At 38.6% G+C, this 22,638-nt stretch overlaps 1 protein-coding gene across 4 annotated transcripts in view; it reads right to left on the bottom strand.

Moving 5' to 3' along the window:
* PPP4R4 (protein phosphatase 4 regulatory subunit 4) overlaps nucleotides 1-22,021 on the bottom strand; it is an 82,533-nt gene extending 60,512 nt beyond the window's left edge. For 3 of the 4 annotated variants that reach the window (XR_005657584.1, XM_039884107.1, XM_039884104.1), the window contains exons 1-2: nucleotides 21,746-22,021; nucleotides 20,170-20,243 (exon numbers count right to left, since the gene is read on the bottom strand). Coding sequence is in view for 1 of the 4 variants with exons in the window: in XM_039884104.1 (XP_039740038.1) it covers nucleotides 20,170-20,243; nucleotides 21,746-21,868 (197 nt within the window). In the remaining 3 variants the exon portion in view is untranslated. Of the gene's footprint in view, nucleotides 1-15,173; nucleotides 15,303-20,169; nucleotides 20,244-21,745 lie in introns of those variants that run through there. The other variant, XM_039884106.1, reaches the window with a different exon arrangement.
* Nucleotides 22,022-22,638: the final 617 nt, after the last annotated feature.

The raw sequence follows: 22,638 nt of genomic DNA, 5'->3' as shown, positions 1-22,638 counted from the left end.
TGTAATTTTACAATAAATGTTTAATTAACGTTATATACATGTGTATACATATATTTTTTGATAAAGTAAGCTTCCTAGACTTCAAAGCCTACAACTTTCAACTGGAAGGCACAAGGAACAATCACTCTGTCTACAACAGGAGCTGTTCCTTTTTGCCCCAATTACGCTATTCTTTGGGACATGTTCCTTTTCTAGGATACTCACTCAGAAACAAGAAGGACACAACCCCACTCAGCAAACCATTCCTCTAAAACTGAAAAGAACTGGGTTAATCATCTAATCAGCGCACTAGTGGCTAAAAAGGAAAGAGGAAGAAAAAAAAAAGACTAGTCAAATAAATGAATTTAGGACAGCTATCTTTTAAATTCTAAATTAATGTTGCTAATTATTTTATTCCCATTGGGAGATGCGCCTATTTTAAAGAGCCATTTATAGTAATATCTTAAACCAATGAAAAACAAGTCAATCCACTCAAACATTTTTTGTGATAATAAAGTTTGGCAGCTTGTCACTGTTGTGGGTAACTTCATCATTCAGGTAAACAACGAATAGCTAGTTTTTGACCAGCTCTAATTCAATTATATTTTACTCAAATTTTACATTCCCCAATATTTGGCACAGTATCTAGCACACGGTAAGGACTCTATAAATATTTGTTGATTTAAATTGAATTTGTCTCTACATCAGCAACCGTTGTCAAAGGCTGGATGATGTCATTGTGTGGAAACGCTCCACCTCTAGAATCTCAAACTCTGTGATCTCACCTTCTGCCCATAAATCCTTATCTTTCTATTTTTCTATCGTTAAATCCATTTTTACCCTCATCACAATTCTAATCCCTCAATTATTTCTTATTCTCCAATTTCTAACATCCCTCACTTTCTTCCTTGCCAGCCTGAACTTCCCAATTACTTCAAGGAAGGTCCCACCAATGACCTCACTTCTTCAATCATCCTCCTCCTAATAATAATAAAAATAGTATCTAATATACTATATGCTAGGCATTATGCTAATTAGAACCTTACTTGCAGTCATCTTATTTAATTCTCACAATACTCTTATGAGGTAGATTAAATACTATTATTAGCTCCATTTTAAAGATAAGGAAATCAGGGCTTGGAAAGATGAAGATACTTGCCCCCAGTTACCCAGCCTATACAACTCCAAAACCCACATCCTGACCATTATACTACACTGTCCCTCTTCCAACTGCTGCACCCAGCCAATACCAAACTCATCCATCTGCTTTTCCCATCTCATTCCTGATCCTAAGCTATGTACCACCATTATAGCAAACTGTATAACTATGCTGCTTACTGCTTTTAAAAACATATGATTTCAAAAAAAAAAAAAAAAAGCTGCTCCTCAATGATGCTGGAAGAAAACAAAATGACAACCTATTTGAGGGAAATAAAGAAAAAGACCAGAAATTCCTACTATATTATGTTGCCTAAGGCATGCGTGGAAACATTATCTTGGGTCTCTAAAAAGGAGACTACCTGTGCTCATTACAAAACTCACGCCCTTCCCCAGAAAAAAGGTAAGCCGCATGTGAGAACGGATCTAGATACTGACAATATTGTCTTTCTCTATTCTTACACCTCGCTTCGACCTTCTAAGAACTCAAAATCTAATGAAGACAGATTCACACACTGAGAATCCTGACTGTGTAGTAAAAAATCCTCCCTCTTTTTCTAGCCAGACACCTGTGGTTTATTTCCTCCTAAACCAGTGCGAAAGGAGGAGGGGAAGGAGCAGATGCTATCCAAAAATGACGACATAATGCAGTCGCTATTAGAGAAATTAATCTGAGAACTCTAGCTCTGCTACTGTTCGACTAAGTGCAGGATTTTAAATGAGTGTATATATAGAGTCTGTGATCCTAATCCTAGCAGCTCTAGTTTCAAAATCCAAAATATAGCACATGTGCTGCTGACACTACCTGAATTTGTAACAATAAAGCAAATACCACACAGGCCTTGCTTTGAGTTCACAATGAAAACTGAACTTTACATAGTTGATATTTAATTATTTCTGTACTCAAAGTAAATTATTAGTTTATTTTAATGAACAGAATAAAATGAATGAAATGATGAGTTTAGACAATTAAACTTCCGAAAAAGACAATACCTTCCTGTAAGACAAGGATGACTTAAGGATCTAAAGCAGAAGATACTGAATACCAGTCCATATGTCGGTAATTTTTCATGTCAGTATGACATATTTTCATGTTAGTATGACAAATTTGAGTCCTTCATGTTAAATCTTCAAAAAGTTTATGTAAAGAACCATTCAACTCTGCTTATAGTCATCATGCTTAGAATCATAGAGAAGCAAACTGTATTTGTTAATAGCACCAAAGGCAGAATAAAAGAAAAACTGACATTTAAGGGTCTCTTATGTGCCAGGTAAGGTGCTTTACATACATTGCCACATTAATCTGGACAATATATACGCAGCATATTTCTATCCTTACTTTACAGTTGAAGAAACTGAGTCCCGCACTCAAAAAGGTGTGATTTACCCAAAGTCATTCAACTACTGAAGATTAGAGCTAGGATTCCAACCTGATTTCTAAGTCCATAACCTACCGCCTAGGACCATAGTCCCAGCATAAGAAGTGGCTGAACTGTCAGCCTAAAAATGCCTCTAAGTTGATATTATTTATTAATATTCATGTTGCAATAAATCCTTTCACTGACAATATCCACCATATATCTTTCGCTATCCCAATGCCATAATGTGCATTAGTTTCATGCTTATTGGGAAGAAGAGACAAACTCCTCTTTTGATTAAACCAGTATCACCAGTTATAGAGAAGCATTTCTTTTTCAATGGCTCTTCAACTTCATATGTCAAAAATTGAGCTCATTTCCCACTTCCCCCTTTGTACCAACAGAGGTACAAACAGCCCTCCGATTCTCCAGCACACATCTTAGAATTACTCTACCCTTTCCCTTCTCCCTCATGCCCCACATCAAATCTCGCCATAGTAAGATGACCATTATTCTGGAGTGGAATGAGCATATTAAGGGCAGACACATATGTCCCATTAACTTTTCCTTATTTTTGTTTTTGTATTCTTTATTTGGGATTTTTCCATTTTGTATTTCAATATTAAGATTATATTTGACGTTAACTTCCATATGTTTTCAATTTATTATATATAGATGGATAATTATTAACATTTCGTTTCAATCGTATATATTAGTACACTCACGCAAACACATGTGTGTATATACCAGGTCACAATTTAAAATATATTCCTTAATGTGAGTCATGGTTAAAAAAATTTTTTTGAAAATCATTATTCTATAGCATTTTGCAAAGAGTAAAGGGAAAGATTACCATAGTCTGCCCTAAATATATGAGCGGTAGCAAGAATATTGAAAGATTTGTAAAGTATGAGTTCAGGAATAACTATACAAATTTGGATGATTTCTGGGAACATTGTAATCTCTCCCATTATTTTTTTAAAATCAGCCTATTTCCCCATTAAAAAATAGCAGTAAAAATCCATTTAAAAAATATTTAAAAATATATAAACATAGAACATAGCAGGGGGAAAGGATAGCTGAGAAGACTGGGTTTACACAGCAGCCCATCCAGTAGGCAAGGAACCCAAGAGAAAGAGTAGAATAGTAACCGATAGCTATAAAAAAAAAAGACATAAAATCGGGCCAAACCCCTGGCACCTTAAGGAAGAAAGGATGATAAGTAGCTATCATAGGAAGGGGAAGGGACCCAACTACTTAACCTGCAGAAGACAGGTGGACTGATAGTTTTGATAATTCGGGTAGCGTTAATTCAGGACCTGCAGGGTGCTGGGCGCTGGTTCTGGATCCTCCAACACAATCTAATAATGTTTGATGCCTTAGCCATAAAATTTGTCAGACAACAAATATAGACTGAGTGTTTATTACACATAGGACACTCAACCAAGCCCCGGGCAGGGTGGTACAGCCAGACACGATCCCTGCCCTATTAGAGCTTCACCGTCAGAGAAGACACGCATGAAACAACAAAAACCAATTAAATCACCCTAAGTGTGCAAAGACCTGTGAAGGAACAGTCTGCAGCACTACCAAGAACATTGCTTACTTTGGAGGTCAAGGGGAGGGCTTCTCTGAAGAGTTGAGACCTGAAAAATGAGTAGGAATCAGTAAAAACAATGTGTAGAAGGTACAATTTGTTTGACTGTCCCGTGCTAGATGGGATTTATGCAATTATTTCATAAAGATTTACTGAACACTTCTGAACTGCCAGTTGCCATGCCCTGGAAGTAAAGAGAGAGAATAAAAACAAGCACTCTGCTTCTGCGTATTTGAATTAGAGCAGAAGGAAGAAATGGTTTCTTGCAGAAATAAAAGCAATAGGACTTGATACAAAACTGAACACTGAAAGAAAAAAGAATAGTATAAAATTATTTAGATTTAAAAAAAAAAAAAAGATGAATTCCGTTTCAAGCACACCAATTTGAAAAGCCGACGAGACATTCCAGTAGAGACACCACAGTGACACCACCCAGCAAGCAGTCCTGACCCAAAGTTGGGGAGAAAAGCTCACGGCTTTGGACATTGACCACAGATTTGGAAATTATGTTGGAGACAATAGCTGAAATCCAGGAGTGGATAATCTGACCCAGAAAGAGAGTCCCTAACAATATACTCTGGCTCCTCTCTGTTCATTTGACCGGTGCTATGGCAACTGAGGCCCTGAATCAGAACTGTGATACAAACAAATCAATTATAAAATTTAAATGTTCATCAGTCAACCAAAAAGCAATCTTGTAAATGCTGTGTGAAATGATGATTCCTTTTCTCTAATGCTCACAATGGGATCTAATGGAACGCCGGAATTAAAGAGGGCCTTTGAAATACAATGCACCTCTTCATGTTGTGACAAAGAGGAAGCCAGCATCAACAGAGATTATGAGAGTTGCTCAAGGTCAGCCGGCTAGTTAAGATCAGGGTCAAGGACACTATCTTCACGAAACAAGAATCTAATTTAAAAACAACAACTATTGATCGGATAAGATGTCTCATGGGTTCCTAAACAACTATTAATTTAAATTTAGTTCACACATATATTTATATATTTTCTTCTTCAGGAAGAGCAAAGTCATTTTTCTCCCTGACATCCCTTGTAATACAAGAACTACTTTAGACATTCACATCATTCCTTTTAACAATATACGAATGACCTGTCCTCTAGTTATCTTAAAAGAAAAATATTGTCTAAGGAAAATTAACTGTTAATTATACCATATGTAATTCAATGAGTAAAGATTGATATCTAAATAATAAGTAAATTTATTCAAATGTACGAGTAAATAATTACACACATATATATATGTGTGTGTGTGTGTGTGTGTGTGTGTATTATATATATATATCTTTCCAAAAATATACAAATACATATCAAGGTATTAACACGTTGTCCACAAGACTAGGTCCACGTGCTATTTATGTAGGAATCATGAAGAAACTAAGCAGTATAATGGACTTTTTAAATCACAATATGTAATGATTTTTACTATGAAGTAAATATTTGATGAAATAACAGGCCACTCCATTCTTATTTGTACACTGTTTAGCTGCACAAAGCAAAAGGATTTAGAGCAGCATACGTTTAAACACAAAAAATATCAAACACTTTACTATTTGATAGAAAATACTAGTCGAGAGAATCAGAGTTGCCTAGTATACACTGATTTGTTGTTTCCTTTAAACTAGAGACAAGTAAATCTTTTAGAAGGAAAGAAATGAACGTGCTAACCACCTGTGTAAAGTGATAACTGTCCCAAGTTAGGCAGAGTCACAGTTTAAGAAAGAATCTCAACTGCGTGGCTAGTGTATCTCCCTCACTTTACTGACAATACAGACAAGCTAAATGGTGTTACCAAGGTCACACAGCTTTTAGTGGCTGTGCTCCATGTCTCTTAGCAACCAAAATTTTTAAAAACATAAATTTCATAGCTTTCACTGCCTAATAAAAAGAAATATAAAATTAGTATAGAGGTAGATTACATATATATATTCCTTACTAATAAATAAGAGTAGAACAGAACTAATAAAATATGTGCTATTTTAGAACACTAAGCAATATTTTCCTGAAGAAAAAAAAAAAGGAGGCTACATCATTTACCCACGATTGTACCAAAAGAAATGAGCGTTTTCCAAAGTAAAAACACTGGAATTTTGACCCTCCGGGAGGTTTCTGCTAACTAAGGATTTGCAAACCAGCTGGACTAAACAAATGTGGAGTTTATATCAGAAAACTACAGAAACCTTGCGAATGTTTCTATTTTGTAAAAGAAAGATTTAATCTGTTTAAATATCAGAGATGAGGAACAGGAAAAATAGAGGACACTCCCATGTTTTTAACCTGTGAGTTGATGGTGGTACCATTTACCTGAGATAAGTGGGCAACCCACATGTGAGTAAAGACCTCAAGGAAATGATAGAGCTAGCAATTCAGATATGTGAGGAAAAAACATTAAAAGCAGAAGAAACAGCGTGTACAAAAGCCCCGAGGTAGATGTGTACTTAGTACGTTTAATGAACAGCAAGGATGGCTGAAATACAAACCAAGTGAAGGAGGAAATACTAAGATGTGACATGAGGGCTGTAATTAAGGAGGGGGAGGTCACAGAAATCAGACAAAGCACATTCTCAAACCACAGTGGAACTAGAGATCAATAACAAAAAGAATGGAAAATCTCCAAATATTTAGAAATTAAATAACAGTCTTCTAAATGATTCGTGAGTCAAAGGGAAACTTTTTTAAATTTTTCAAATAAATGATAATGAAGATATGACATATCAAAATTTGTGGGATGCAGCTAAAACAGCACCTGGACAGAAATTTACAGCATTATAATGCATATATTAGAACAGAAAAAAGATCTAAAATCGATAACCTAAGAAACGAGGAAAAAAACTAAGTGCAAGCAGAGGGAAGGAAATAATATATATTAGAGAAAAACCAATAAAATTGAAAACAGAAAAACATTAGAGAAAAGTAATAAAACCAAAAGCTTTATTCTTTGGAAAGATCACTAAAATTAATAAACCTCTAGCCTTGATAAACAAGAAAAAAGCAAGAAGACACAAATTACCAATATCAGGAATCAAAGAAGGAACATCACTACTGAGCCCACAAACATTAAAAGGGAATATACTAGCACAGCATAATTCGATGCCCATAAATTCGGTAACTTAGATGAAATACAGTTCAATATAGGCATACCTCTGGATTTATTGCAGGTTCAGTTACAGACCATTGCAGTAAAGCAAGTCATAATCTTTTTGATGGTGGAGGGTCTTGCCTTCAATTTGTAAAAACAACAACAAATGCAACATCTGTGAAGTGCAATTAAACGAGGTATCCTCGTACTTGAAAGACAAAAACCACTGAAACTCACTCGAGAAGAAATGGATGACTGAAATAGCCCTACATTTATTAACTAAATCAAATTTTAGTTTAAAACCTTTTAAAAAATAAAATTCCAGGCCCGGGTGGATTAATTGGTGAATTCTTCCTAACATTTAAAGAAGAATACCAATCCTACACAACCTCTTCCAGAAAATAGGAAACCATTTCCCAAGTCACTTCAGGAACATTCCTCTAAAACCAAAACTGGCAAAGTAGTTCAAGAAAACAAAACTGCAGACCAGTATCTCTCATTAAAATAGATGCAAAAATCCTCAAAAATATAGCAGCAAATAGAGTCTAGGAATATGTAAAAAGACTCAAAGATCCTGACCAAGTATATTTCATCCCAAGAATGCAAGGCTGATTCGTTTGAAAATTGATCAGTGTAATTCGCCATATTAAAAAAACTAAATAAGAAAAGCTATGTATCATATCAATAGATTCAGAAAAAAAAAAAAGCAACCACATTTGACAAGATTCAATACCATTTGTGATAGAAACTGTCAGCAAATTAGGAATAAAGGAAACTTCCTTACCTTAATGGTAGCTATAAAAAACCTACAGCCAACATCATACTTAACGGTGAGAAACTGAATACTTTCCCCTAAGATGAGGAACAAGGCTGGGAGGGTCCCCCTCACCACTCCCACGGTGGAAAAACCTAGCAGTTACTACTCTAACCCAGTGATCAACATTAACATCACCAGGGACAAGTCATGTTGATAGCATGTACCCTGAAACGATGGGATGAGAAAGGCACTTCACCTCTAGGGTATTCTTCCCAAGCGTCCATGACCCCAACCTAATTAAGGAGAAAAATATCAGACAAACACACACTGAAGGGCATTGTACGAAATACCTGCCCAGGACTCTATAAAACAGTCAAGATCATGAAAAGCAAAGAAAGACTAAGAAAGTGTCAAAGCCAAGAGGAAACTAACTAAGGGGCAATGACAACTAAATGAAATGTGGTATTCTAGATTAGATATCGAAATAGAAAAAAAAAAGGACAGTGGTGAAAAAAACAGAAATCCAAATAAAGTCTGGAGTTTAGTGACTAGTGATGTACCAATGTTAATTCCTCAGTTTTGACAACCGTACCACGGGTATGTAAGACATTCGCTTTAGGGGAAACTGGTGAAAGATATTTTATATGAAAACTCTCTGTACTACCTTTGCAACTTTTCTGGAAATGTAAAATAATTCCAAAATAAAAATTATTTTTTTTAAAGTAAAAGGGCAGAAAAAGATATACCATGTAAACACTAACCAAAAGAAAGCTAGAGTGAGTATACTGATATCAGATAAAGTAGACTTCATAACAAAAACTATTTCTAGGGATAAAGACAAACATCATATAACTATAAAGATAGGGTTAATTCACCAAGAAAACAACAATCCTAACTGTACGTGCATCTAACTACAGACACCAAAATATATGAACTGCTAGTAAAAATGATAGATTTGAAAGAAGGAAGAGACAAACCCATGACTATAGTTTAGAGACTTGAACATTCAAAGCTTTGTAGTCAATAGAACAAGTACACAGAAAATATCCTTAGAGATACAGAAAATCTGAAAAATATGTCAACCAACTTGACCTAATTGACATTTATAGAACACTACACCGAACAACAACAGAATACATCTTTTCAAGTGTTCATGAAATATGCATCAAGATCGAAGTTCTGGCCGAAAAACAAACCTCAGTAAATTTAAAAGAACTGAAGTCAAGCAAAGTATGTTCTGAGACCATTACAGAATGAAACTAGAAACCAATAACAGAAAGATATCTGGAAAAATCCACCAAATAATTGAAAAATTATGTGAGGTACACATTCTACCCAAAAGTTATTCCAACCAAATCTACAACGCACAGAATTCTTTAAATAAAATATTGTTCAACTGATATATTTTAATTCAGCAAAATAAACAGTATTTTCAGTTCTATTATAATATCACTGCATCCCATCCTTAATAAAACGCAGGCATCTTCTGGATTATGAACATCTACCCAACAAATGACCCTTATTTAAAAAGTTCTGAAACTGTTCACCTATCCGAGGAGTTTCTGCCCTTTGGGGACGTCCATTAGCGCTTCCTAGTGGAGAAAATGAGAAATTAGGTTTCAACATCTTAGAATTGAGGATAGCCTGCAGAAGCAACATGGAACTTTAATTTCTATTAAGCCCAACCCATTATATCGAATGGAGGGAAGAGGAGGTCACCGTGCCTGAAGAACTTAAGTGACTTGAATGTGAGCACAGAGACAGATGCCAGATCCCCTGGTTTTTTGATAGCAAACTAGCCCTTTCTATTGCACAATGGCCATGTAGGAAAAAAAAAATTAACCTCAACCCTTACCTAGCACCATACACAAAATTTAACTGGAAATAGATCATAGACCTAAAATTAAGAGCTACAACCTTACAACTTCTAAAAGAAAACATCTTAATGACCTAGGACTTAGGGAAATTTTCCTAAACATAACACAAAAAGTACTAACTATCAAGAAAAAAATATCGGCAAATTAGACTTCATCGAAATTAGACCAAAGAAAAGCCCACCCCCCCAAAAAAATCCTTTGCTCTTTAAAAGCTACTCTTATAAAAATCGAAAGGCAAGCCACAGACTGAGAGAAAATATTCACAAAGCTATATATATCCAACAAATAGGCAAAATATTTGAACAGACATTTCACCAAACAAGATATATGGCTGGCTCATAAACACATGTAAAAATGCTCAATGTCTATTGGTCATTTGGAAAATCCAATGACGAATACAATGAAATAGTCCACTAGACCACTAGAACTACCACTAGAATGGCTTAAAAACAAAAAGACTGGCCATACCAAGTGCCAGCAAGTGTATGGAGCAACTCAACCTCTCACATTTGCATCCGCTGGTGGAAATGCGAAACTGCGCAATCACTTCGAAAACAGTTCGGCAGCATCTTAAAAATGTAAACATACACCTACGACATGACCCAGCCATTCCGCAACTAGCCGTTTCCCAGAGAGAAGGAAAGCACATGTCCACACAAGGGTTTGTACACGAATGTTTACAGCCATTTAGTCTGTAATAGTCAAAAACTGGAAATTACCCAAATGTCCATCAACTGATGAATAGATAAGCAAAATGTGTTATATTCTGAAAACGGAATCATTGTCAATAATAAAAAGGAATAAACCATTGATACATGCAACATTTTGAATGAACTTCAAAATAATTATGTGGAGTAAGGAAGTCAGACAGAAAAGGAGCTACTATATGATTCATTTCTATGAACTTCTAGAAATCGCAAACTAATCTGTAGTGGCAGAAAGCCGATCAGTGGTTGGCTGAAGTGGGGCAAGGGACCAGAAAAAAGGGAAAAGATATCACAAAGAGGCACCAAGTTACTTCTGGGGTGATGGATATGTCCATTATCTTAATTGTCATGATGACTTTATGGGTTTATTCATCAAATTGTACAGTTTAAATATGTGCAGTTTATTGGATGTCAATTATACTTCAATAAAATGGTTAAAAAAAAAAAGAACACACACACATACATACACACACTCACACACACTCACCATATGATCTAGCATTCCATTCTTAGGCATTTATCCAAGAGATATGAAAACATATGTCTATATTCTAGAAGAGGAAAAATCAATCTATGGTGACAAAAGGCAGATCACTGGTTGCCTAGGGCCAGGGGGGAGGATTAACTGCAAAGGGGTATTATCTGGAAAGGAAACTTTAAAACTACATAAAGTCTCCAGATGGGAATTTTCCTCTACATCCAAAAGAAAATATGTTCTGAATTGCAAACAGATGACTTAAAAGACCAGTAACAATTGTCCTTTACCGAATACAACTCTGCGCCGAGCACTGTGCCCTCTACACACATTTCCTCTAATCTTAACAATTCTACAATGTAGGTATTATTATTCCCCAGTTTAGATTAGGGGGCTTGGATTCAGAGAAGATAAGCAACTTAACCAAGGTCTCTCAACAAGTAAATAAGCAAGCCTCGGCCCCCAATAATAAACCTGGATCTGTCCTAGTATAAAGTATTTCTGACACAATATACTGCCTTCTCAATGCCCGACACATTTGCTAACTGGAGATGACTTCTAGTCTATTGACATTTAAGAAAAATGAATTTGCTTCCTTAAACAAGTACTTCCTTGAACACAAGTATCTGCGGGTACTGTGCCATTCATTCCCCAGGGGGATGCCCAACAAATGATAGCACTCAATAATCATTTTGTATGTTTTAACCTAAGATGTATCTGAAAGTAACTATTAGTTGCATTACAAATGGTTTCCATTATTAGCATCTCTGATTTGGATGGAAAATGACACTACGAGGCACATCCACACATAAGAATATAATAGGTTTTGCAATTTTTTCTGACGTGATTACCACATTCCAAAGGATAAAGCCAAAAGTGGTGACTGAAGAACTAAGCCTGAACATCTTCTCAACGCCTCCCACAGAGTCAATGGTTTAATAACCATCATGTGACCCTAATTCTAAGGAGCCTTATGATTTCTACCACTTGGGATAGTCAGCACCTTAGTTTGCAATGTGAATACTAAGAAATCACACTACACGACTCAAGATTGGAAGCCAAAAAATACAACTCAAAATTTTTACTAGGAACCACTTAGCTATGCTTTGGGACAAAACTCAACCTTCCTGTGTCTCACTTAGCTGCTTCCCAAGTGTCAGTATGAACTAATTGTTCATGAAAAGAAATATACACAAATATACATACATACATTTATAATATACACATACGTATGTTATAATATGGTTACTTTATAGTTACATAACTTAACTCATACTTTATTCTAATCTGTAAAATCATTCATTTTAATATTACTTTATAATGTTTTATCATAGAAATTTGCAGGCATTTTAAATAGATAATCAAACAGTTATACTGAAGATGAAAACTGCTCAAATCTCTCATAATCACATTATTAAGCTCCATGTCTTTCCAATGAGATTATATGGGTCGCCTTTACATTGCTGAAATAGTTTATTTTAAGCTTTTCCTACAGATCTCATTCTGCATTCTACTGATGTCAGAGACAGAGCCTTCTGAAGCTTCAGTCAATAGGAAAAAAGAAGCAGATGCCTCTCCCATCATTGTTCTCAAAGAAAAGGAGACGGGAACTAATCTCCAAACCCCTTATACCCAGAGACCTAGTGCTTTTCCAAAACCGGGAATTCAGAGTTTGCCAAAACTTAAGTGATTTGGCCTCGGTGACAGTGGAAGATATACAGCTGGAATCCATTATGTACTCCTCTTAATATGTCAAAGAGTGATCCCACTAACCCAAAATATGAAGACGAAGGTGCTTTCCATTTTTGTTTAGAAAAGGAAGTCGTTTGTGCATCAACTTCACAGAGGATGATAACTTGGGAACTTTTCTGTAAATGGGACCTCTTGGAAGTATTAAAAGTACAGCGACCGAAGGTGGCACTCCTAAAAGAAGACCTTCTGAGCAAGAGTATTCTAACCAGACAGTCTAACAGCATGAAGACTAATTGTAAAAACTTACAGAAACTCTCTTGCTTGTAGGAAAAGGAAAAAATTAGATGATATAAGTAAATCATGCACAGAAAAACAAACTCCTATGGGCTATTAAGTAGGTAGTTCATTATTGGTATGCTAGAAATTCATGTCACTTTCGTTTCCTAAAAAATGCAGGCTGGAACCATTCAGACGTTGCTGGTAGAAGTATAAATTCGTACAGGCACTTTGGGAATTGTTTAGCAATATCTTTTAAGATGGACATACGCATATGCTATGATCAATAATTCTACGATGATACGTAAAAGAAATGCACGCATATATCCATACGCCTTGTACATGAGTGTTCATAGCAGCATTACGCTTAATAGCCAAAAACTGGAAACAAGCAAAATGTCCATCAACAGTAGAATGAGTAAATAAGTGTGGTATGTTCATACAATGGAATACGGCACAGCAATGACAATGAATGATCTATTTCTCCGTGCAACAAAATTGAAAAATCTTTTTAAAAATTAGGTTGGGCAAAAGAAGCTATACACAAAACAGTACATTACATGGTTCCTACTATACGAAGTTCAAAATCAGGCAAACTAATCGATGGTGTTAGAAGCCAGCATAGCAGTTATCCTTTGCAGGAAGTGGGAGAAACCAGACAGGGCTACAAGGGAGGCTACTAGGCTAACACAATAAATGATGTCCTATTTATTAATCCAGGTGCTGGTTACATGGATGTGTTCACTTGTAAAAATTCAACAAGCTGTATATTTATGATCCATGCACATTTCTGCCAGTGTTCAGTTTTGTTTTAAAAAAACAAAATATAGACTTATGATTCCTAATAGGATTTAAATGATTCCTAATTCATTCCTTTTTTTAGTACATAAAGGTGAAGGAAGACTAGACCAGACCACAGACCAAACTCAGAAACAAGAGAGGAATATCGTGGGTATCCAAGGAGGAAACAAGATCATCACAGTGCCTGCTTTGGAAGGGTATAGTATCCCTCTCAACAAGGTATTGAAAGACACTCCCAAAGGCAAGCTGAAAGCTCCTAGCTAATAGACTTCTCTCTAGAACGGGTCCCCAACCCCCGGACCATGGACTAGTACTGGTCTGTGGCCTGTTAGGAACCGGGCCACACAGGAGGAGGTGAGCAGCGGACGAGTGTGTGAAGCTTCATCTCTAGCATCACCACTTCAGCTCCACCTCAGATGATTAGGCATTAGATTCTCATAGGAGCACCAGTCCCTGGTGCCAAAAAAGATGGGGACCGCTGCTGGGACCAGTGCTCTAGAATGCCCACAGAGTTCTGCTCTCACTAGCTGAGCTGTAACCAAGTCTCAGCTGTTTGTTCCCAGATAGTTTATCCCAATTTCACTTGATATTGCAATTACATAATTTAAATATTACATAAACATGTGAATGCAAAAAGAATTGTCTCTATGAAAACTAAGTTGAAAGTTTTAGAAAGACTCAAAAAAGATAAGTTGCCAAAGAAAATTGCTATTGAAGTTGGAAGAACAAGAAAACTTGCAAGAGAAAATAGAATACCATAAAAATCTAGGACCATGCTTTCAGACCGCTTCTAAGCATCTTTAAATTCTCACTCATCTTTAAATAAACCTCAACTTGACATTGTATATGCGCTAAGGGGATAATTTATGCAAGAAAGAGGAATCTAAACTATAATCAGTAGACCCATACTCAAAGAAAAGGTAGTGGACCTACATCAAAAGACTGGCGAACAAATATATTTTTTTTACATTAAAATGAAATGCTGAAGGTATGTATCATTTTTATGATTTCCCACATTTACCAGTATTTTCAGATTAACTAACCAAATATCCATCCCAATTATGAGGGGTTAAAAAGGCCTTTCCTGTACATCACTCAAGAGAACTGGGCAAGCAATATTGGCCACTCAAGAAACACATGCGCGCACGCGCACGCGCACCCCTTATACACCTGCCTCATTAAAACAATATAAAAGGCAGAAGGTATCAAATAAAAAAAAAATCAAGACAACAGTAAAAGTAAAAGAAGTATGGGGATATAGATCTTAGAAATAAGGGTATATAAGGAGTTTTTCACCCAACTTTTCACATTTGCATAGCAAATAAGATAAGGACTTTTAAAAGGCAAACGATCACAAGCTGACAGGGTAGCAAGGCTAACCACCGGAGTTCTTCCTCACCGCTTCGCGGCTGCCCCGCTCCAGTCTCCGACACAAGGCCCTGAGCAATCGCCAGTTTACAGCACTTTTATTTCCAGGTTTGGCTGCAGAAATCTCACTCTGTGATATCGCTAGGGGGAGCACTTACTCCTTAAAAAAAAAAAAAATGAAAAGAGAAAGAAAAGGGAAAAAGTTCCTAATGATGCACTTTTATCCTGACTGTCTCTGGAAGGTAAAGTGTAAAATGTTTTAAAATTCACTGTCCGAAGTGAAAAATACTTTAAAAGTGACAAGGGACTGTAAAAATACGCAACATAAAAGCTAGGTTCAGCTACGGCCATGCCACCCTGAACGTGCCGGATCCTGTCTGATCTCGGAAGCTTGGTCAGGCCTGGTTAGTACTTGGATGGGAGATCACCTAGGAAGACCAGATGCTGCAGGTGTAAAAAGTGAAAAATAAGAGATTGTAAGCTAACAAGGTCCTTGCAATCTGTGAGGTCACCCAAGGGTTTCCTCATCTAAGAAAAAAAAGTTAGGTTCAGTACATTAACCAACCAATCAATACATTTAATGCATAATGTAAATAGCAAATGTTACTTCAGATCATTTGGTAAAAATATATATATAAATCTGTAAAACAAGCTGATCTTATTTTCACTAAGTTTAACATGCTTGATTATAATTTGTGAAGATTCTAGTTTCTGATAAATATTACTAGTAAAGAAAGTCGATATTTATCACAAATGTCAATTGATATACTTCACCTGCCCATTACTTTATTAAATTATTGCAAAGCAAAATTAATACTGTTATCCTCTTTTAAAAGTTTGAAATATACCTTGAGCACCTAAGCAGCAAGGAAGTAGGGAAGGAGAAAGGGGACAGAAGGGACTTAACATTAATTGGGAACCTATTCTGTATTAGGGGCTCTATGCGTAACGTGACAACCTGGAGAAACAAATTACCATTTCCATTTACAGATAAGAAAACCAGAGCCTTTGAATAGTATGCCTGAAACTTACTGGATTTCATTAACCAATGTCACCATAATAAAAATAAATAAATTTGTTTTAAAAAAGAAAGAAAACCAGAGCTTAACAACCATAAGTAACTTACCCATGGTCACACAGATAATAAATGGTAGAACAGGATATAAACTAAATCTGTCTGAGTCTACTACCTATGATACAAAAAAAAACCAGAAGTTGCTTAAATTATCTGGCATTTTGGTCACCTTAAAATTAACAAATATAGTTTACTCCATTAAAAGGCATATATTTATATCACAGCAAGGAACAAGAAAGAACCAAAACAGCAACAACATAAAATATGGCTTGCCCTCGAAGAGTTTACAATCTATTAAGGAAAATGTGTGCATACATGCATACATACATACATACATACTGAGAGGGAGAGACAGAGAGAGAGAGTTAAAGAATACACAGTAGTGATCACTAGTTGAAGAATGCAGCCACCAAGCGATACGGGAGCTCAGAGAAGCCTGGGATGCATGCGGTTTCAGCCATTAGGAAAGGCCTTATGAAAGATGCAAGATTACAGGGCCATCCTAGGGATAGAAAATGTTGGATAGATATAACGAAAGGCTAACCCAGGATGGGCAAGAGCAGAGTTAAAGATGAGCACATGTATCTGAGTAACAGGAAAGAGGCCAGCAGAACTGCTTCAAAGAGAGAGGGACTGAGTGTAAACAATCCGTGTCCACCAACTGATGAATGAATAAGCAAAATGTGATACACCTACACAGTGAAATACCATTTGTTAATAAAAAGGAATAAAGTTCTGATATACTACAACACACGTGAAACTTGAAAACATGCTAAGTGAAAAAAGTCAGTCACAAAAGGCCACATGTTATATAATTTCATTTGCATGAAATGTTCAGAACAGGCAAATCCACAGAGACAGAAAGTAGACTGGTGGTTCCCAAAGGCTGGGAAGAAGTACTGAAGAACTGCTGATAGGTATGGGGTTTCTTATCGGGGTGATGAGAACGTCCTAAAATTGATTGTGGTGATGGTCGCACTGTTCTGAAAACACTAAAAACCATTGAACACTACCCTCTAAATGGGTGAATTGGATGGCATATGAACTACATCTCAATCGTGCTGTTAAAGAAAAGCGAGGGCCCAGTGGAGACATCACATTGCACAGCTAAGATGGCACCAGTTATGCCAAGTCTAAGGGTCTGGAATTGATCTGGTAGGCAATCAGAGAAATGAGTAAAGATTTACCTAACGAAAGCACAGTATACGCATACTTAGGACTCTTCTCTAACAAAATAATTCACATATTTGAAGTACATTCCTAAAATGTATGCCAAAATCACAAAGAAGAAAGAGAACGGGAAAAAGATGTTGTGGTATGATTTTGACTAATCCACAAGCTGTGAATATTAGAAAAGTTGTTTTGTTTCAGTGCTAAATGCCACAGATGGGTGTATCAGCATCGTATTTATGCAAAACCACAAATTTGTCTGTGTCAAATCTTTAAATACCATAATGTTCTAATCTTAATTGTTAAATAGCATTAATAATTGATCTAGCTTCCTTTAGGGTGAGATAATGAACACTGTGATTTGTTTTTCATTGGATGACAGTGCTCTGTATATAATGCTTTTTTCAATATTAGATTCAATTTAAATGCTATCAGACTTCCCACTCATATCAAGCATTCCCTACTGATACTTAAACATTTTGACCCTAAATTCTAATTTAATATAATATTCCAAAATAATTTTAATATACAAAGAGAGCTAAAGAAACAAATCTGACATTCGAAAGCAGAGAGCAAAAAAAAATAAAAATAAAAAGATATTAAATAACCAATGCAAAGGAAAAGGAAAAGGACTCAAAAATAAACCTGAAAATCAGAGAGAGAAAAAATAGGACTCAGCATTAGGTTCTATAGCACTGGGGAGTATAAATTTTTAAAAAGCAATAAATTACATTTAAAATAGAAGACTCAGTACCTGAGAGCAGATGAGGCTTTAACAGAGGAAAGTTTGGAAAATGTCTGGGAACAACCTCACTCCTCCCCGCCCCCAATCCCAGGGAAGAAAGAACCTCTCAGGCAGTCTTAGAGCTATCCCTTCAGAAGTTAGCTTAGAGGTGAAATTCCACTTTCCCCCAGGAGGTGGTGAGGTGGCAGAAATACAAAAACACTCTGCTGGAGAGCCCATACACAACCAAAGCAGTGTTAGCCTCACCTTGCAAACCTCCTTCAAGGTAGATGAGCCACGAGAAACTAAAGGAGATATCGGATCTCTTTCAAAAGTCTCTTGTCTTAAGAATGAGAGGACCTATCTGTCTCTATCAGGGCTTTGTAAGTTCCAGAACTGTATGAAACTTATGTTCTCTGCCTGAGAAATACAGACAACTCAGAAGACCTGGTTTGCTAACAATAAAAGCAAAACAGGAAACAAATAACTACCCTAAAAAAGAAGCCTTGTCACTGATATCTAGAAGATGGTATCTGCTGTTGCAAGTAAGTAGAGCAAGACTCTCCATTTCCTAATCATAAGCCAGTATTTATACAAAGAAAAGAATTCAGTAGGAGTAAGTAGGACCTTATTTCAAATCATTAACTGCTGTCTGTTAAAACAAACTATTCCAAACTTTCATCAACTGTCTACCTACTCCAAACAAAAGAACTGTGGGGAAAGGCAGATGCTTACAATTAGGGTTCACCATATTGGACATGTTAATGATTAAGGAATAAAGTACTTCGAATATAGCAATTAAATAACAAAATAGGTTAAACATTGGGTTATTCTCTATTAAACACCAAAAACACATGCTGCTAATTCATACATAAATAAAAGTTTTCTTTTAAATAAATAGGTGGAAATGATGAGCGTCTGCTACCAAAATCACCAAAAGACCATCAACATAAGGTCCAAGGTCCAGAAACACTTTAAGGTGATAAGATTATTGGAGAGAATAGTCTAAATTGTAAGCACGCTAAGATTCTAAGAACAGAAACCCAAGATGCCACTAATAGCTAAAGAATAATTTAAAAAGTGGACATCATGCAGAGGTTTATTGTTTTTGTTTGTTTGTTTGTTTTTTTACAGGATCCTTCAATGAATAACGTGGATCTAGAAACACGATTTATAAAGAACAAGAAACTTGCCAGCACCTAACCTAAGGAAATGACAACAAACATCCCGGGACATAAATAACATTAGTTTTCAAAATGTGATTCTGAAAAACAAAAGTGAAAACTAATTTGCCAAAAGGGGGAAAAAAATGTTGTGCAAGTTAAAGAAAAATTTTAAAACAAAGGTACACAAAACACCTTGGGATATTCTGTTTCTTAAGTATTCTCAGAGATATGTTCGATAATGTTCATCACATTAGCTTTCAGGAAGCCAAATGCACAATTTTCAAAATAGTTGAGAGAAATCATGTAAATATTTGCAATAACCATTTGCCTTAAGCAATTCTGCAGAGCTTGTGAGATGAAATTTAAATGAGAATAGACGTAATTCAATTTTAAAATCTCTCAAGAAATATAAAGTTCACACAGCAAAAGTAATATGAATAGGATATCCTGATCAACAAATTGAACTACTATATTTGTGGAATTTTTTCTATATAGTAAATAGTATATAAGGTTCATACCCTACGATTAACTTAAAATTAATCCCTGGATATTCTTAAGTCTCATCTAAACTGACTGAATGTTATGTGAGAACCACCAAAGCTCGAAAATAAAAAAAGAATGAGATTCAGCTCAAACCACTAGTTGTTCTATTTCTCCTCCTCCAAGCAATATTCTGTAAGTTAGGTATCTTATTTGATTTTTCTCAAATTTCTAATAAGTCAATATCTAAATTTTGAATTTATAACATAATTAAGTGTTGTGCCTGCAAAAGTACTCTGTTCAGATGGTTAAGTAAACCTGAACATGACCGTAACATGGCATTTCAGAAAGCATTCATCCACGCAGCCACAGGGAAAGAAGCAGCAATTTACAGAAAGACTTTTGGAAATACCTGAGCAGATAAACAGCCCTTTCAATATCACTGAGGTCTTCATCAACGGTCAATCTCTCTATTTCTTCTGGTGTCTGTCAAGTGTAAAATACAAATTATGCACACAAACATTCATCAGTCTCGCCCCCCTCCCAACCAGTGCCACTCTAGGGACCCTCTATGACTACTGCCAACTAATGAAAAAGTTTCACAATTAAACATTATCACTGAAAACTAATCAGTGGTCTGAGAACTCTAGGTGATGACCTCAAGCACAGAGGTCTCTAATTGTCTCTAATATGTTGGGTTTGGGTAGAGAGGTCTGGGGTTTGGTTTTTGTTGCTTTTTTTTTTTTTTTTTGCTCTTCTAGATTGAAGCTTGAGAATCTCACTGTGGCCTCAGAACATTGCTGAAATCAATTTTATATGCATATACAAAATATATACATACTTTTTATCTCTAATCCCCTGAAGCTGTTTCTCCAGCCTTTTCCACCCTAGGATATGCTAAAAGGGTGATGGATGAAGACTGCAGCCTAATGAGAATGAAAAAGACGAAATCTGGAGGGGAGGGGGGCGGAGGGAATAAAATCTGGGGCTGGAAAGAAATCAAAGATTCAAGATATTGTGGCAGGTGGTAGTGAGAAGAGCTAAAAGGGCTATTAAGAGGATGACTCCGGGGCAGAGGGGGTCCGTAAACTAGGTTTGCCAACAGTGAGGGTTGGAGCCTCTGGGAGGCTGGGAGGAAGATGACTCATGGGTGGGGTACAGTGGGGGTGGGGGGAAACTAGTGAAGGTTGGCTCCTTCCGCTGGGGAACCAGGGTCTCAGCTAAACTTAGAGGAGCCCTGAAATGTGGTGACCAGGATTGGGGGCAAAGGGCTCCAGAGGGCTTTGAAGATGGGTGGTAGTAACGCGATTCTATTATGGTGCTGTTTGGGAGGAGAAGGAGTCTGGCCGACTTGGGGGTCAGGGAGAGTTCTCAAGCTGTTCGATGCGTGACGGGGCGAGGGTGAAGAGATCGGGGTGTCTCTCAGAGAGAGGTAGAGGAGTTTGCTGTGTTGACTGAGAAAGTGGGGACTGGGTAGCCAGAACCAGGCACAGGGGCCGCGCTGGAGGGTAAGCAGCGGGAGAGGATTCAGGATGAGCCGGCTGCGGCTCAGAGGGGGAGCTCCTGCAGCGGCGCGAGTAAGAAGGGCAGCAACTGAGGAGCCACCGCTGTCCGAGAGGGGCGGCGCGGGGGAAGACGCTGGGGTGGCCCGAATGACAGGGGCTCGGCCGGCCGTTCCTGGGGGCGGGCTGGGGAAGAGGACTAGGAAGCCGAGGGGCGCCGAGGCTGGCCCCGGGTCAGGGGAAAGAGCCAGGGGCCGGTCCCTCAGTGATGGGGGTCCAGGCTGGAAGAACCTGGGCTGCGTTGAAGAAGGGATCCCGAGAGGGGCCAATTAGGGTGACACGGCGACCAGAGGAGGACTGAGAGGCTAACCGGACTCCAAAGAGGTCCCGGTCCACCTCGGGGACTGGACGGGGAACGGGACGGGGGTAGGGGCCCGGGCCAGCCGCCGAGCGCCCTGCGGGCAGTTCCTCCTCCCTGGGGCGCACCTTGAGGCTTCGGCGGACCGGCCTCTCGATGATGGTGAGCTCCTGCAGGTCCTCCATGTAGCCGAACAGGCTGTTCTGACTGAAATCCATCGCAGCGGCGGCGGCGGACGGCGGCGGATGCATGGACCGCAGGGCCCCCTCGCCGCCCGGGCCGGAGCGGCCCCGGGATGCCGGACGCGCGCAGCCCCGCTGCCGCCCACCAGCAGGACTTTCTCCTGCTCTCGGCCGCGGGAACCCGGCGGGCGACCAGAGGGCGGCAGGAGAAGGAGCGCGGCCGCCGAGGGGGCGGGGCGGGCAGGGCGAGGGGGCGGGGCGAGCGCGCGGGCGGGCTGCGGGGGCGGGGCCAGGGGCGGGGGAGGTGCCAAAGTGCCCGCCTCGGCCCCGCCCCCTCCCGGGAGCCGCGCGCTCGCGGCCCGGACGCAACTGCCGTGCAACGTCGCGCCCGCCCCCGCCGCCCCTCTGCGCCCTCCCCTCTCTGCCCTCCTCTCCCAGCACCCTGACCGAGCGCGTCCCACCCCGCAGCGCGTGCGCAGAGCCTTCCACCTCCCGCAACCCGCGGGGACGGGCTGGGGGCGGACTGGGGGCGGGCTGGGGGCGGGTTGGGGGCGGGGGCCGGGAGGTGAAGAGGCTGAACCAATGAAAGGGGACGCAAAGGAGAGGGAGGTGGGCTGCGGTCTTGCTTAACCTGCTAGAGTAAACCTTCCAGTTTTTCGTGGGACCGCCCACTTCAGCAGCCTAGATGTGGACCTAGGGAGCAACAAAGCTCGGCGGTAGCCCTGGGGCGGGATGTGTACTCAAAATAAGTAGTTACACCGTGGCGAGTGCCGGCGTGATGGGGAAGGGGTGTATGGGAATGTGGTCCTGGAGGGGCTAGCATTTGGTGATAGGTAGCG

Source organism: Pteropus medius, unplaced genomic scaffold, assembly GCF_902729225.1.
Source record: "Pteropus medius unplaced genomic scaffold, Ma_sr-lr_union100, whole genome shotgun sequence".
Taxonomy (NCBI): domain Eukaryota; kingdom Metazoa; phylum Chordata; class Mammalia; order Chiroptera; family Pteropodidae; genus Pteropus; species Pteropus medius.
Note: the sequence above shows the minus strand (reverse complement) of the source record. Positions and strands in the feature narration are given on the sequence as shown.